At 67.6% G+C, this 11,970-nt stretch overlaps 1 protein-coding gene across 1 annotated transcript; it reads left to right on the top strand.

Annotated features, from left to right (window-relative positions):
- The first annotated feature begins 2,911 nt into the window (after positions 1-2,911).
- On the top strand, positions 2,912-11,761 carry ZNF541 (zinc finger protein 541). The gene is made up of 16 exons (XM_083853057.1): positions 2,912-2,954; positions 3,984-4,226; positions 5,041-5,209; positions 5,472-6,339; positions 6,527-6,585; positions 6,999-7,161; positions 7,307-7,432; positions 7,616-7,955; positions 8,161-8,224; positions 8,352-8,494; positions 8,726-8,829; positions 9,103-9,178; positions 9,282-9,370; positions 10,104-10,244; positions 10,662-10,813; positions 10,905-11,761. Exons 2-16 carry the CDS (start codon positions 4,004-4,006, stop codon positions 11,080-11,082), a joined length of 2,895 nt encoding a protein of 964 aa, XP_083709183.1. The 5' UTR covers positions 2,912-2,954; positions 3,984-4,003; the 3' UTR covers positions 11,083-11,761.
- The last annotated feature ends 209 nt before the right edge of the window (positions 11,762-11,970 follow it).

The raw sequence follows: 11,970 nt of genomic DNA, 5'->3' as shown, positions 1-11,970 counted from the left end.
CGGCTCCCGCGGGCCATTGGCGCGCCGAGGGGCGGGGCGCCGAGGGGCAGGGGGGCGGGGCGCGCCGCCGTGTTTACAGCCCGCCATTGGCTGGGCGCGGCTGGGGGCGGGGCCAGGGGGGAGAGGGGCGGGGCCGGGCTGGGCGCCGCGGGGGCGGGGCCGCGGGGACCCCGCGGGGGCGGAGCAGGCGGGACGCGGCCCCACGGGGACCCGGGACCCGCAGGACCCCGGCCCCACGGGGACAGAGCCCCACGGGGACCCGGGACCCGCAGGACCCCGGCCCCACGGGGACTCGGGCCCCCCAGGATCCCAGCCCCGAGCCCCACCGGGACCCCCAGGGCCCCGGATCCGAGCCCCGGGGGACCCCAGTCCCACAGGGACCGAGCCCCACAGGGACCTGGCACCCACAGCCCCTTAGCCCCGAGCCTCGCAGGGAGCCGGCACCCACGGGGACCCCCAGCCCTGAGCCCCACGGGGACCCCCAGCCCTGAGCCCCACGGGGACCCCCAGCCCTGAGCCCCACGGGGACCTGGATCCACGGGACCCCAGCCCCACAGGGACCTGGGACCCACAGCCCCTTAGCCCCCGAGCCTCGCAGGGAGCTGGCACCCACGGGGACCCCCAGCCCTGAGCCCCACGGGGACCTGGCACCCACAGCCCCCTTAGCCCCGAGCCCCGCAGGGAGCCGGCACCCACGGGGACCCCCAGCCCTGAGCCCCACGGGGACCAAGACCCACAGGACCCCAGCCCCACGGGGACCTGGCACCCACAGCCCCTTAGCCCCAAGGGACCCCAGCCCCACAGGGAGCAGGGCCCACGGGGACCGAGCACCACGTGGGCCCGGGACCCTCGGGACCCCAGCCCCACGGAGACCCGGGACCCACAGCCGCTCAGCCCCAAGCCCCGGGGGACCCCAGTCCCACAGGGACCGTACCCCAAGCCCCACAGGGACCGAGCCCTAGGGGGACCTGAGACCCACAGGACCCCAGCCCCACGGGGACCCAGGACCCACGGGGACCTGGGACCCTCAGCCCCGAGCCCTGAGCCCCAGGGGACCCCAGCCCCATGGGACTGAGCCCCACAGGGACTCTGGCCCCTGCCCCACAGCCCCGAGTCCCACAGGGGACCGGGACCCATGGCCCCCCAGCACTGAGCCCCCCAGCCCCCAAGCTCCACGCCCCACAGAGACTGAGCCCCCAGCCCCACAGGCCCCCAGCCCCCCACAGGTGGTCCCACCATCACCGGCCGCTCCTCCAGCGCCGAACGGCGCCAGCCCCTTACTTTTGGCTGATTTTTCGGCCCCTTTTGGCTGATTTTTCACCCCATTTCTTCGGGATTCCCCCGGCGGCGGCGGCTCCAGAGGGGTGCCTCGGACCCGGGCTGCAGACATCGCTCGGGGGGGCTCGGCTCTCCCGGAGCTCGTCCTCCTGAAATTGGGGCGTAAAATAAATAAATCGGGGGCGTGAGGGGGGGGGGAGGCGCTGTGCCCACCTCGGAGGCGATGCCCAGTGCCACCTTGTGAGAAACATCTCAATTTTCTTCACACGGGATCTTCTGTGAAGCTATTTTATTTTTGATTGCAGTGGCGGGCGTCCTGTCAATCAGGAGCGCATTTTAATAAACAAATCGTAACCTTTTATTGCCTATTACCTGACGCCCGATCACCTCCCCTGCTTCCTCATTGGCTGAGTACTACAGGTTCACACGCTGCTCGACGCTCCTCTACGCCATATATGTACAATTCTTTTTTTTCCAACCCTTTAATTCCTCTTTTCTCATGTTTTGAGAACTCGTGATCTTTGTTTTGCTGTTCTCGCCCCGCTCGTCCTGTTTTCCCTCAAGCTTCTGCCTTGTTTTGGAACAGCGAGGCCTTCTGCTGCCCGCTTATCTACTTAGCCTTGCTCCTTGTTGTGACTACGCAGCCACCTTGGGGTACAGCGGAGTGACTCCCTGCTGCAAAAACGCAGCTTAGTTTTCTCACAACCCCGAGGAGCGGTGCCACGGGGGGGGGGGGTGGCGACAGCTGTCCCGCGAGGCATCGGCCCCGTTTTAAGTGGAATAATTGACATTTTAATCAAGTTCGATAGCAAACTGACCCAGAGGCAGGCCTGGCGGCTTCGCCCCCGGTCACCTCCCTGCCTCCCCCCCCTTAAACCTTCAACTTACGGGGGGTTCCTTGGAGCTTTACCTCAAAGTGGGGGGCTCCCCTTGGAGTTTTACCTCATGGGGGGGGCCCTTCCTTAAGCCTTTACCTCAAAGGGGGGCCCTTAAACCTAGACCTAAAAGGTGGGGGCTTTCATTGGACCTTTACCTCAAAGGGGGGGCCCTTCTTTTAAAGCTTTACTTCACTGGGGGGGGCCTTCCTTAAGATTTTACCTCAAAGGGGGCCCTTAACCCTTTACCTCAAGGGCAGGGGGCCTTCCTTATGGCTTTACCTCATGGGAGGGCCTTAACCTTTTACCTCAAAGGGGGATCCCTTAAATTTTTACCTCAAAGGGGGGCTTCCATAATCCTTTACCTCAAGGCGGGGGGGGGGATTCCTTAAACTTTTACCTCATGGGGGAGCCCTTTACCTCAAAGGGGGGGCCCTTCCTTAAACCTTTACCCCACGGGGGAGCCCTTAACCCTTTACCTCAAGGGGGGGGGACCCTTCCTTAACCCTTTACGCCAAAGAGCGGGGCCTTTCCTTAGAGTTTTACCTCACGTTGCCCCTCCTTCTGAGGTAAAGGACCGCGGGAGGGTCGCCCCCCCGTTCCCCTGCCCGTCCCCAAGATGGCGCCACCGCCTTCTCCTCCCGCCTTTTCCCACCTCAGCCCCCTCCCGCCTCGTCTCCCCCGGCCACGTGACCCTGCGCGCAGGCGCTGTGCGGGGCGGCGGCACGAGGCCCGGCGCCCCCTCCCCCCGCGCATGCGCAGCGCCGCGGGCAGGAACGGGCCGGGGGCGCGCGGCGGCGGGTGGGGGCGGGAGGGGCAGGGTTTGCCTCAGGGGGAGACCCCAATTAACTAATTACGGGCTGGGGGGGGGGGGGGGGGGGCGAGGTTACCTCAGGGAGAGCCCCCCCCGTCCGAATTACGGCCTCGGAAGGGCGTTTTGTGGGGTCGGGAGCCACATTTACCTCAGGGAGAGCCCCCACATTCATATTTATAGCCTTGGGAGGGGGGCGCGTGGCATTTTGTGGGACTGGGAGCGGGGTTTACCTCAGGAAAAGCCCCCCTAATTCCTAATTGCATTATTTGGAGGGGATATCTTATGTTTTGTGGGTCTGGGAGCGGGGTTTACCTCAGGAAAAGCCCCCATAATTCCTAATTGCATTCTTCGGAGGGGATATCTTATGTTTTGTGGGGCTGGGAGCAGAGTTTACCTCAGGAAAATATCCCCCAGTTCCTAATTACGTTCTTGGGATGGGGCATGTGGTGCTTTTTGGGGCTGGGAGCAAAGTTTACCTCAGGAAAAGCCCCCCCAGTTCCTAATTACAGCCTTAGGAGGGGGCACGTGGTGTTTTGTGGGGTCGGGAGCCACATTTACCTCAGGGAGAGCTCCCAAATTCCCATTTATAGCCTTGGGAGGTTGCGGCATGTGGCATTTTGTGGGGCTGGGAGCAGGGTTTATCTCAGGAAAAGCTCCCCTAATTCCTAATTGCTGCCCTGGGAGTGGGGCATGTAGTATTTTGTGGGGTCAGGAGCAGGGTTTACCTCAGGGAGAGCCCCCCCCAGTCCTAATTACGGCACCGGGAGGGGGAACACAGCATTTTGTGGGATCAGGAGCCTCGTTTACCTCAGGGAGAGACCCCAAATTCATACTTGTAGCCTTGGGAAGGGGGTGTGTGGCATTTTGTGGGGCTGGGAGCGGGGTTTCCCTCAGGAAAAGCCCCCCTAATTCCTAATCCCCAGCCCCATTTTCTCCACCGAGGGGGGGTCCCGGTGGGTTTGCGGGGGCGCAGCACACCCTTCTCAGGGCCCTTTCTCTCTGTGTGTTGTTTTTAGGTGGCGTGCGGGCAGCGGCCATGGAGCGGTGCCGCTTCGTCGACGAGGGCGCCGCTAATTGGGAGCTGCCCCTCCCCGGCTTTCCCAAGGGTCCTGGGCCGGCCGGCAGCGACGCTCCCGGCCCCGCAGACGGGACGTGCGCCGGCCTCGACGCCCTCCCCGGCCTCCCGGCAGAGCCCGGCGGTGCTCTGGAGGCCGACCTGAGCGCGCTCTCCCTGTACCTGGCTGAGCCCCCCCAGCACGGTGAGTCCGTGGGCACCCACGCGGCCCCCCGGGTGGCTTTGGGGTCGTTTTCCTGAAAACAGTCCCCGTTCCTGCAGCCTGAGCGCCTCGGAGATGCTGCTTGTACCTCTGAGGTGCTGCTTTTACCCGTGAGAGGGCATTTGCGTCGCTAACGCTGTAGAAGATTGTTATTAGAAGGCTTTGCTTTCGCAGGAATTTTGCTTCCATCCCATTTTCTTAAAATTACACCCTAGATAGGAACACATGCTATCTATTTTTTTTAATCGAGAGTCCTTGCAAGCTGTTCTCCGGCTGGAAGAGGAGAACTTGCAGGCGTTAAACCGACAGCTTTGCTAAACGCCTTGCAAACGTCTCCATTAGCGGAGGGGGGACGTTTTTCTTAATTCCATCCCGAATCAGCTCTGGAATGGGCTCAGCAGAAGGGGCTTGGCCGTCCGGAGAGCCGCCTTCGTGGGGGGACCATAACTTCACTGCTAACGTACCCCAAACCCCGCGCTTTTGGTGGCTGGGAGACAGACCAAAGGAACCCCCGTGGCCGACAGCGCTCTGACAGGAAAATGAGCCTTCTCCTAACGATCCAGGGCTGCGTTTCCTCTGGCTCCACAATTAATTGGAGGCTTTCCCTCTGATTCTTGCTGCTCGGAGGGGATCTGGGGTTCTCCCCGCCGTGTCGGCACCCGGCTTCTGCTCTCGCCGCCGTCCAAAGCCCCGGGGCCAGATCCTGGTGGGAGCGGTCAGAAAAAAGGAGGGTTTTGTCAACAGGAACGTGGAAGGAGCGTAACTGAGGGGTCTCGCCTCTTCCCCCCCCCTCCAGAACTCGTGCTCCCCGCGGCAGAGGACGCGCAGCGCCGGTGCGGCTGCCCCGGGACCTCACCTCCAGCCTGTGGCTGCCGCGGGAAGGCGGCCGGCGGTGAGCACGGCGTGACGCACGGCCAGCGCGTCTGCCCCGTCTGCAGCGAGGCGCTCCAGCGGCATGACCACCGGTACGTGGGGCGCTGAGCGGGGTGCGCGGGGGCAGCAGGCGCTGGGTCCCAGGGGACTCCTGCGGTCCCCGAGCTCTGCTGCTTGCCCCGACCCTCGGTACGGTCGCGGCTGCTGCCCGGTGAGGCGCTTGGGGCGAGCGCCAGCCCCAGATTTGGGCTCGGAACAAGGCGATTTGGGCAATTTCGGCTGGCTGCGCCCTGAGGCGCGAAGTGAGTTTGGGTCGGGAACCCGCAGGCAGCGCGTGTCCTCCCCGTCCCCCAGGAGCGGGCAGCCGCCGACGCACCAGGCGCCCGCGCCCCTCGCCTGCCCCGAGAGCGACCGCGACCAGCGCTCGCTGCGCCGCCACCGCGAGCTGCGGCACGGCCTCGGCGGCTCCAGGCGGCCTCGCGACGGAGACACCGGCGAGGCGCCGCCGCCGCACGGCGAGCAGCCCGCGGCCGGGCCGGCTGTGCCCCCGCCGGACGCGTTCCTGCCCTGGGGCGTCGCCAGCGGCGTCGTGAGCCCCGCGGAGGAGACGTCGGCAGAATGCTGGGGCGGGCTCGTGGTGGCCGCGGGCGACGGCGCGGAGCGGGAGCAGCTCTGCCGGCGGGGCGCCGCTTCTCCCGATGCCTGCACCGGAACGAACGCCGGTAACGTGCCCGCGGCGGCACCGGGCGGGAGCATCAAAGTCGAGGCGGATTCGGGCGAGCCGGCGCCCGGCCGTCCCCAGGACGGCTTCCAGGCGGCCCAGCACCCCTGGGAGAGCCTCGGCCGGCCGGGCCCGGCGCAGCCGAGCCTCCTGCAGCTCGTGGCCACCCCCCGGCGCCTCCTGCCTCCCGCCAGCGAGCGCCCGGCGGCGGAGCCGCTGCGTGCCGTCTTCCAGCAGCTGCCCCGCTTGGCTCCGCAGCCCGAGCCCCGCGCCCGCCTCCAGGAGGCTCCGGCGGAGGGGGCGAGGCGAGGCCCGGCGGCCTCCTGGCAGTGCCTCGACGTGCCGGGGGGCGTCGCCGGGCCCTGGCGCCCCCCCGGTGCCCGCAAGCAGCCGGCGCTCGCCGCGGCGTCCCCGAGCCAGGTGGCCATGGCCTCCTTCTCCTCGCCCGGCCCCGCGCCGCCCGCGGAGAAGCGCCGCCTCACCATCTTCAACCGCATCCAGGTGGGTTCGGGCGCGGCGCCGCGGCCGCTCGCGGCCTTCCTGCGCTCCTTTGGGTGCTGTTCGGTCGTTCTGGCGGGGCAGGGCTCACCGCGAGCCGCGCTCTGCGCGTCCTGAGCGCTCCGACGCCCTTGTTCTGGTGCTAAACGCCCGGAAATAATGGACCAAAACCTCGTTTCTCGGGCGGCAGGGTGGGAACATCTACAGGCTCGGCGCGGCGCTGGAGGAAGGCGGCCGGGCGGCGGCACGGTGAGCAGCTCGCGCTCAAGTTTTGAGTTGTAACTGCCCAAATTTAGCGTTTGGGAGGGCTCTTGGGGGGCGTTTCAGCAGCCGGCCAGGCGCGGCTCTCCTCCCTCGGGGCGGAGATTCGGGCGGCCTTTTCATCTGGCTCCCTTTGGGCTGCGCTAATTAATGAATGGGCGTTAATTGAGGGGCGCGGGGCTCTCTGAAGCCAACTCAGCCTCAAAAAGCAGCGGCTGTGGGACAGGGCAGGGTGCTGACGCTGCGGGGGGGGGGTGCAACGGCCCTGCTCTCGTCCCACGCTCCAGCAGGGAAAGCCCAGGGGGTCGCTGCCGAAATCCCAAGCACAAATTCCCCGTTCCCTCTCCCCTCTCCCCCCCATTTTCTGCCCCGTTCCCTCTCCCCTCTCCCGCCCCCGGCAGTCCGAGCGGCGCCGTTCCGGCTGACGGCAGCGGCTGCGAGAGCGTTTTCCTCTGCAAGACCTGCAGCCAGCTCTTCGGTGCCGCCGAGGGCCTGGAGGGCCGCGTGTGTTGCCGGGGGGGGCCGCGGCGCTCGCCGCAGGGCGGCGAGGAGGGGCAGCAGGCGGTGAGCCTTGGATTGAGGGCACAGGGGGGGCTCTGAAGCCTGCCCGTAGCCCCTCGGGGTGGGAGCTGCCCTCCCGAAAGTGGAGCTCGGCTCCCCAAAACCCTGCTCGCGGCGGGTTCCCGGCCCTAAACCTCTCTGTTCTCAGAGGAGCTCGCTCGGCGTGGCCGGGACGGCGCGGACCCCGGCAGCCGCGGCTGGCAGCGGCCCCTCGGAGCCGGCGGCGCCTCCGCTGGTGATTCCTGTCTCCGTGCCCGTGCCGGCGGGGAGCCAGGTGGGTCCCGGGGCGCTCGAGTCGCCGCTGGCAGCGGCCGCGGCGGCCCGGGCAGTGGGGAGGGCGTTGGGGCCGCCCTCAATGCCCAGGCGGCGTTAAACGATGTGCTGAGGGGGCTGGGGGCGAGGCGCTGGGGGGGCTCCGTCCCCTCCCCGCGGGGTCCTGACGCGCGGCTGGGGTCAGGGCCCCAGGACGGAGAGCGCGGCGGCGGCGAGGGAGCCGGCGGGAGGCTCGCAGCCGGCGAGGAGGAGGAGGAGGAGGAGGAGGCGGCCGCTGCCCCAGCCCCTGCTCATCCCCCCGCCGCCCCCCGAGGCGCAGCCGGGGCCTGGGGGGCGCTTCCAGAGCAACCTGCGCTCCCCCGTCCTCCTGGTGGACCGCCTGCTGAGGGACCTGGTGCAGCGCTCCCCCTACACCCCGCCCCCCATGCTCAGCCCCGTGCGGGAAGGATCCGGCCTCTACTTCAGCGCCGTCTGCTCGCCCTCGGCTCCCGGCGGCCCCCGGCAGCCGCTCAGCGCGGTGCTAGGTACCCAGACCCTCGTGATCGGGAAACCTGATTTTTTTATCAATCAGAAAACCTTTTTTGCTTTTATTTCTCGTACGCGGAGGGCGCATCCTGAGGGAGGGGGATCCCGGGGGGGGCGGCGGCCTGCCCAAGGGGGTTGGAGCAGAGCCAGCGGCGGCCCCCGCTGGACGTTTGCCCCTTACCCCGGGCGTTTCGCGTCTCTCAGACCGCATGGACAGAGACTTCGGGCTGTGCCTCGTGACGGACAGCGCCAAAATCAGCATCGAGCCGTGAGTCCCGGCGCAGCCACCGCGCTTTGGGGGGGGGAGCAGGGGGAGAACGGGCTCTGTGTGTGCGCCGGGGGGCGGCGGGTCCCGGTCGCCGCTGCCCCCCGACCTCCTCTTCCTCTCCCTTCAGCCACATCAACGTCGGGAGCCGCTTCCAGGCGGAGATCCCGGCCCTGCGGGAGCGGCCACGGCCAGGCGGCGACGAGCAGGCGGCGTCTCTGCTCTGGAAGCCCTGGGGAGACATCGCCACGAACCGGGAGACTCAGGACCGAGGTTCCTCTAAACTTTGCCTCTGAGGCCGAAATTTCTGCGTTCCCACCGCAGCTTTTCGCCCGCCCGGGTTCCCTCCTGGGGTTCCCTGCGCGGGCGGCGCTCGCGGCAGAGGCACCGGGGCGCTGAGGCCGTCCAAGTTCCTCCGCGCGGCGCCTCGGCAGGAGCTCGGCGTGGTTCTGGTTTGATTCTGGTTTGATTCTGGTTTGATTCTGGTTTTCCTTGCGCTCGCAGTGACCGCTCTGCTCAACATGGCCTGCTCTAGCGCCATGCCCGGGGGAGGAACGAACCTGGAGCTGGCCCTGCACTGCCTGCACGAGGCGCGAGGCAGCGTCCTGGTGAGGGGCCGGGGCCGCGCGGTGCCTCCCGCTCCCGCGCGGCTGCTGCGGCACGGACGGGCCGAGGACCCTCCTGCGGCTCTGCCTGGGGGGGCGATTCTGGGGGCTGGGGGGGGGCTTGAAGGTGCTGAGGGGGGAGACGGGGAGCAGCAGGAGCGGGGTTTTCCCCCTGGGCTGGATCCGGGGAGCCACAGAGGAGCCCCGAGTGACGAATTGCCTCAGTTCTGCGCCTCGGGGGGGGGGGAGCTGAAGGCTCCTGTTTCCCTCCCGCAGGAGGCCCTGGAGGTGCTGCTGTTCGGGGGGGCTCAGAAGCCGGAATCCCACCCCCTGGCCAATTACCGCTACGCAGGTGAGCGGAGCCGGCGCCCGCCCGCCGCGCTCCAAGGGGGGGGGGTCCGGGGGGCGCGGGCCCGCGTGGCGCCAACGCCTTGCCTCCTGCCGCTCGTCGCCAGGTGCCGACAGCTGGACGCCCGCCGAGAGGCAGCAGTTCAGGAGGGCTCTCTGCGTGCACGGGAAGGATTTTTACCTCATCCAGAAGAAGGTAAAGCCTCGAGCCGGGGGCGGCCCCGGGACGAGCCCGCGCCGCTCCCTCCTGCCCCGTGCCCCGCTGCGCGCCGGGCCGGGCGGTGGCGGAGGACGCCGGGGGGGGGACGGTTGAACCGCGGCGGGGCTCAAACTCGTTCGGGAAGGCGGGAACCAGCAGGGCTCTGCTCCGGAACAACCGGCGCCAGTGGACAGCTCCCCAAAATAATAATAATCACCGTCACCGGCGGCGCTCCAGGGCGTGGTTTGTCTGGGCGGTGACCTCGAGGGGGAGGGAGCAAGCGCGGATCCATGGCGCTAGCAGTAGCCAGAGAAGCCCGCGACGTGCTTTGGGGTTTCATGGCTTTTTAGCACCGACGGCTCCCTTCCTCTCGGTCAGAGGCCGCGCTGACAGCCTTCACCCAAAGCCAGATTTCCAGATTATTCCCGTTTTTTTCCCTCGAATCGCGTGCCTTGCTAAAAAGGCCGGGCACTGGGTGCCCCGACCCGCAGGGGAGCGAGACACCCGCGGGGCTGCGGCAGGGCGGAGGTGTTTGGGCTGTGCGGAAGGTGCTGGGTGCCCTCCCAGCTCCCCCCCCTCAGCCTTTTGCTCCGTGCTGTGCCCGGAGCTCCCGGGGCGCCGCCGGGATAACTGGAGGGGAAGGCAACCGCCGGGGGAAGGTCGCGTCGCCGCCCGCGGCGTCCTGCTGCGGCGCCTCCCTCACGCACTGCTTCTGTTTCTCTCACGTTAGATTCAGACTAAGAATGTGGCCCAGTGTGTTGAGTATTACTATATCTGGAAAAAAAAAATAAAGTTTGACCACGGTCGGGCTCACGTAATAGACAAAAAAGCCAGGAGAGACAAGGATGAGGTGGAAGAGGCTGAAGAAAAGGTAGAGGGACCGGGGGGCTGACGCGAGGTGCGGCTCCGCAGCGCGGGCGGAGCGCGGGGCCGGGGCGCTCCCGTTTCGGCTCTGCTGCCGCTCCTCTTTTTTGGGTGAAAGAGGGCTTTTTGTGTGCCGGCGGCTGGAAAACCGCCCGGTGCTGGCGGTGGGCTTCGAGCCCTGCGCAGGCTCCGGAGGACGGAGCCCCCCTCGCCTCCGGCGGTGTCGGTGTCGCTCCCCCCCGCCCGTGTTTCCTCCCCGGCCCCCCAGGTTTTCAGCCCGCTGACGTCGGCCTTCGTGCTTTTGTCCCGCCCTCTCATTTCTCGGGCGATTTAGAGAGTTTTCAGGGCAATATTTTTAATTAGCCGCCCCCCGACCGTGTTCCTGGCGGGAAGGCGAGGCTAACGAAGGCCGTCCCGTCCGCAGGCCGCCGGCAGCCCGAGGAAGAGGCAGCGCCTGCTGCCGAAGCAGAGGAGCTGTAGGAAGGTGCCCCCCGGTGCCGGCGGTCCCGGCGAGCCTCCCCACGCGTCCGGCCGCGCGGGCGACCAGGAGTCGTTTCCCTGCAGGGAGTGCGAGAGGTTCGGCGGCAGCCTTCCCTCCGGCAGCCCCGCTCCCGGGGCGCTCGGCTGACGGCGAGGGCCGCCACGAGTCTCTTTCCCCACCTTCCAGGGTGTTCGACAAGATCAAAGGCCGCAACGCCCACATGAAGCGCCACCGCCCGCCCGCGGAGCCCCTGCTGAGGGTCCCCTGGCCCTTGGAGCACCACCTCCAAGGCCGGGCCGGGCCGGACGAAGGCCAGGCGCTGCCCGCCGCCGCCGGGGCCTGGGGGGCCGTGCTTTCGGAGTAGCCGTGAGGCCGGCGGCCTCCCCTGGGGCCTCCTCGCCGGCCTCCCAGCGGCTGCGGAGCTCGGAGGAGCCGCGGGCGGCGCGGCGGCGCCCTGAGAAGCTCTTCCTGCCGTGGACCAGCACTCGGCGGAGACGTGAGGGGAGCGTGTAGCGCCCACGGGGAGCGCCGCCCGAAGGGTTTTGGGAGGAAAAGCCGCGGCTTCGGGCGCGGTTGAAAAGCTTGTTTGGGTTTTCTCAGCGTTTAGCACCGGCGGTTGGTGCCGAGTTTGACGGAGGGACCCGCGAAGGCATCGAACGCCCCGCCTTGCGCCGACGCTGCACCGACGCCCGCTAAATGAAGCGCGTGCCTGGCACCGGCTTGGGATCGTGCGCGGGCGGAAGAACGCCGCGGTCGTTGGCGGCTGCAGGACTGCTGTCGTACCGAGGCCAGAAGCTCCGGGTGCGCTGGGCCCCCGCTTTCCGGTGGGGGTCTCGGGGTTTGGTTGTGGTAAGGAGGCCGTGGGGAAGCGGTTGCGGCGTTCAGGAGCGTTTAAAACCTGTTAAAAAACGCATTCGATGGCGCGTTTCGCTGTGGAACGAGAGCCCTGCGCTGCGTCGCAGACCTGGAGTGCCACCGTTGCGCCGGCGCGTCGCGTTCCTTCGTGTGCCTTCTGCTCGGCTAATTAAAGCGGGTTCTCGAGAGCAGCTGTACGGCTTCTTGGGGCGCCCTCGCTGGTTACCCCACGAGTAATTAAACGCTTGAAGCGACTCGTGTCGTGCCCAAGGCAAGCACGTGCGCTTCGGCGGGCCGCCGGGTGGCGGGCAGGCGTCGACGCTCTTCCAAAATCCCTCTCGAAGGCCAGCAGCGGAGCCTCGCGACCGCTCCGGCGCGGAATCGGCCGGTTTGCCGG

The sequence above is a fragment of the Anser anser genome (assembly GCF_964211835.1).
Source record: "Anser anser genome assembly, contig: HAP1_SCAFFOLD_34, whole genome shotgun sequence".
In the NCBI taxonomy this organism is placed as follows: domain Eukaryota; kingdom Metazoa; phylum Chordata; class Aves; order Anseriformes; family Anatidae; genus Anser; species Anser anser.
This window is presented reverse-complemented; position numbering and strand designations above follow the sequence as displayed.

Excerpts from the sequence above, each read along its gene's own strand:
- ZNF541 (XM_083853057.1), top strand. The coding sequence starts at position 4,004 with ATGGAGCGGTGCCGCTTCGTCGACGAGGGCGCCGCTAATTGGGAGCTG. Across the intron at positions 7,956-8,160 it reads GCCGCTCAGCGCGGTGCTAG|ACCGCATGGACAGAGACTTC; the intron begins GTACCCAGACCC and ends CGCGTCTCTCAG. Across the intron at positions 8,225-8,351 it reads GCCAAAATCAGCATCGAGCC|CCACATCAACGTCGGGAGCC; the intron begins GTGAGTCCCGGC and ends CTCTCCCTTCAG.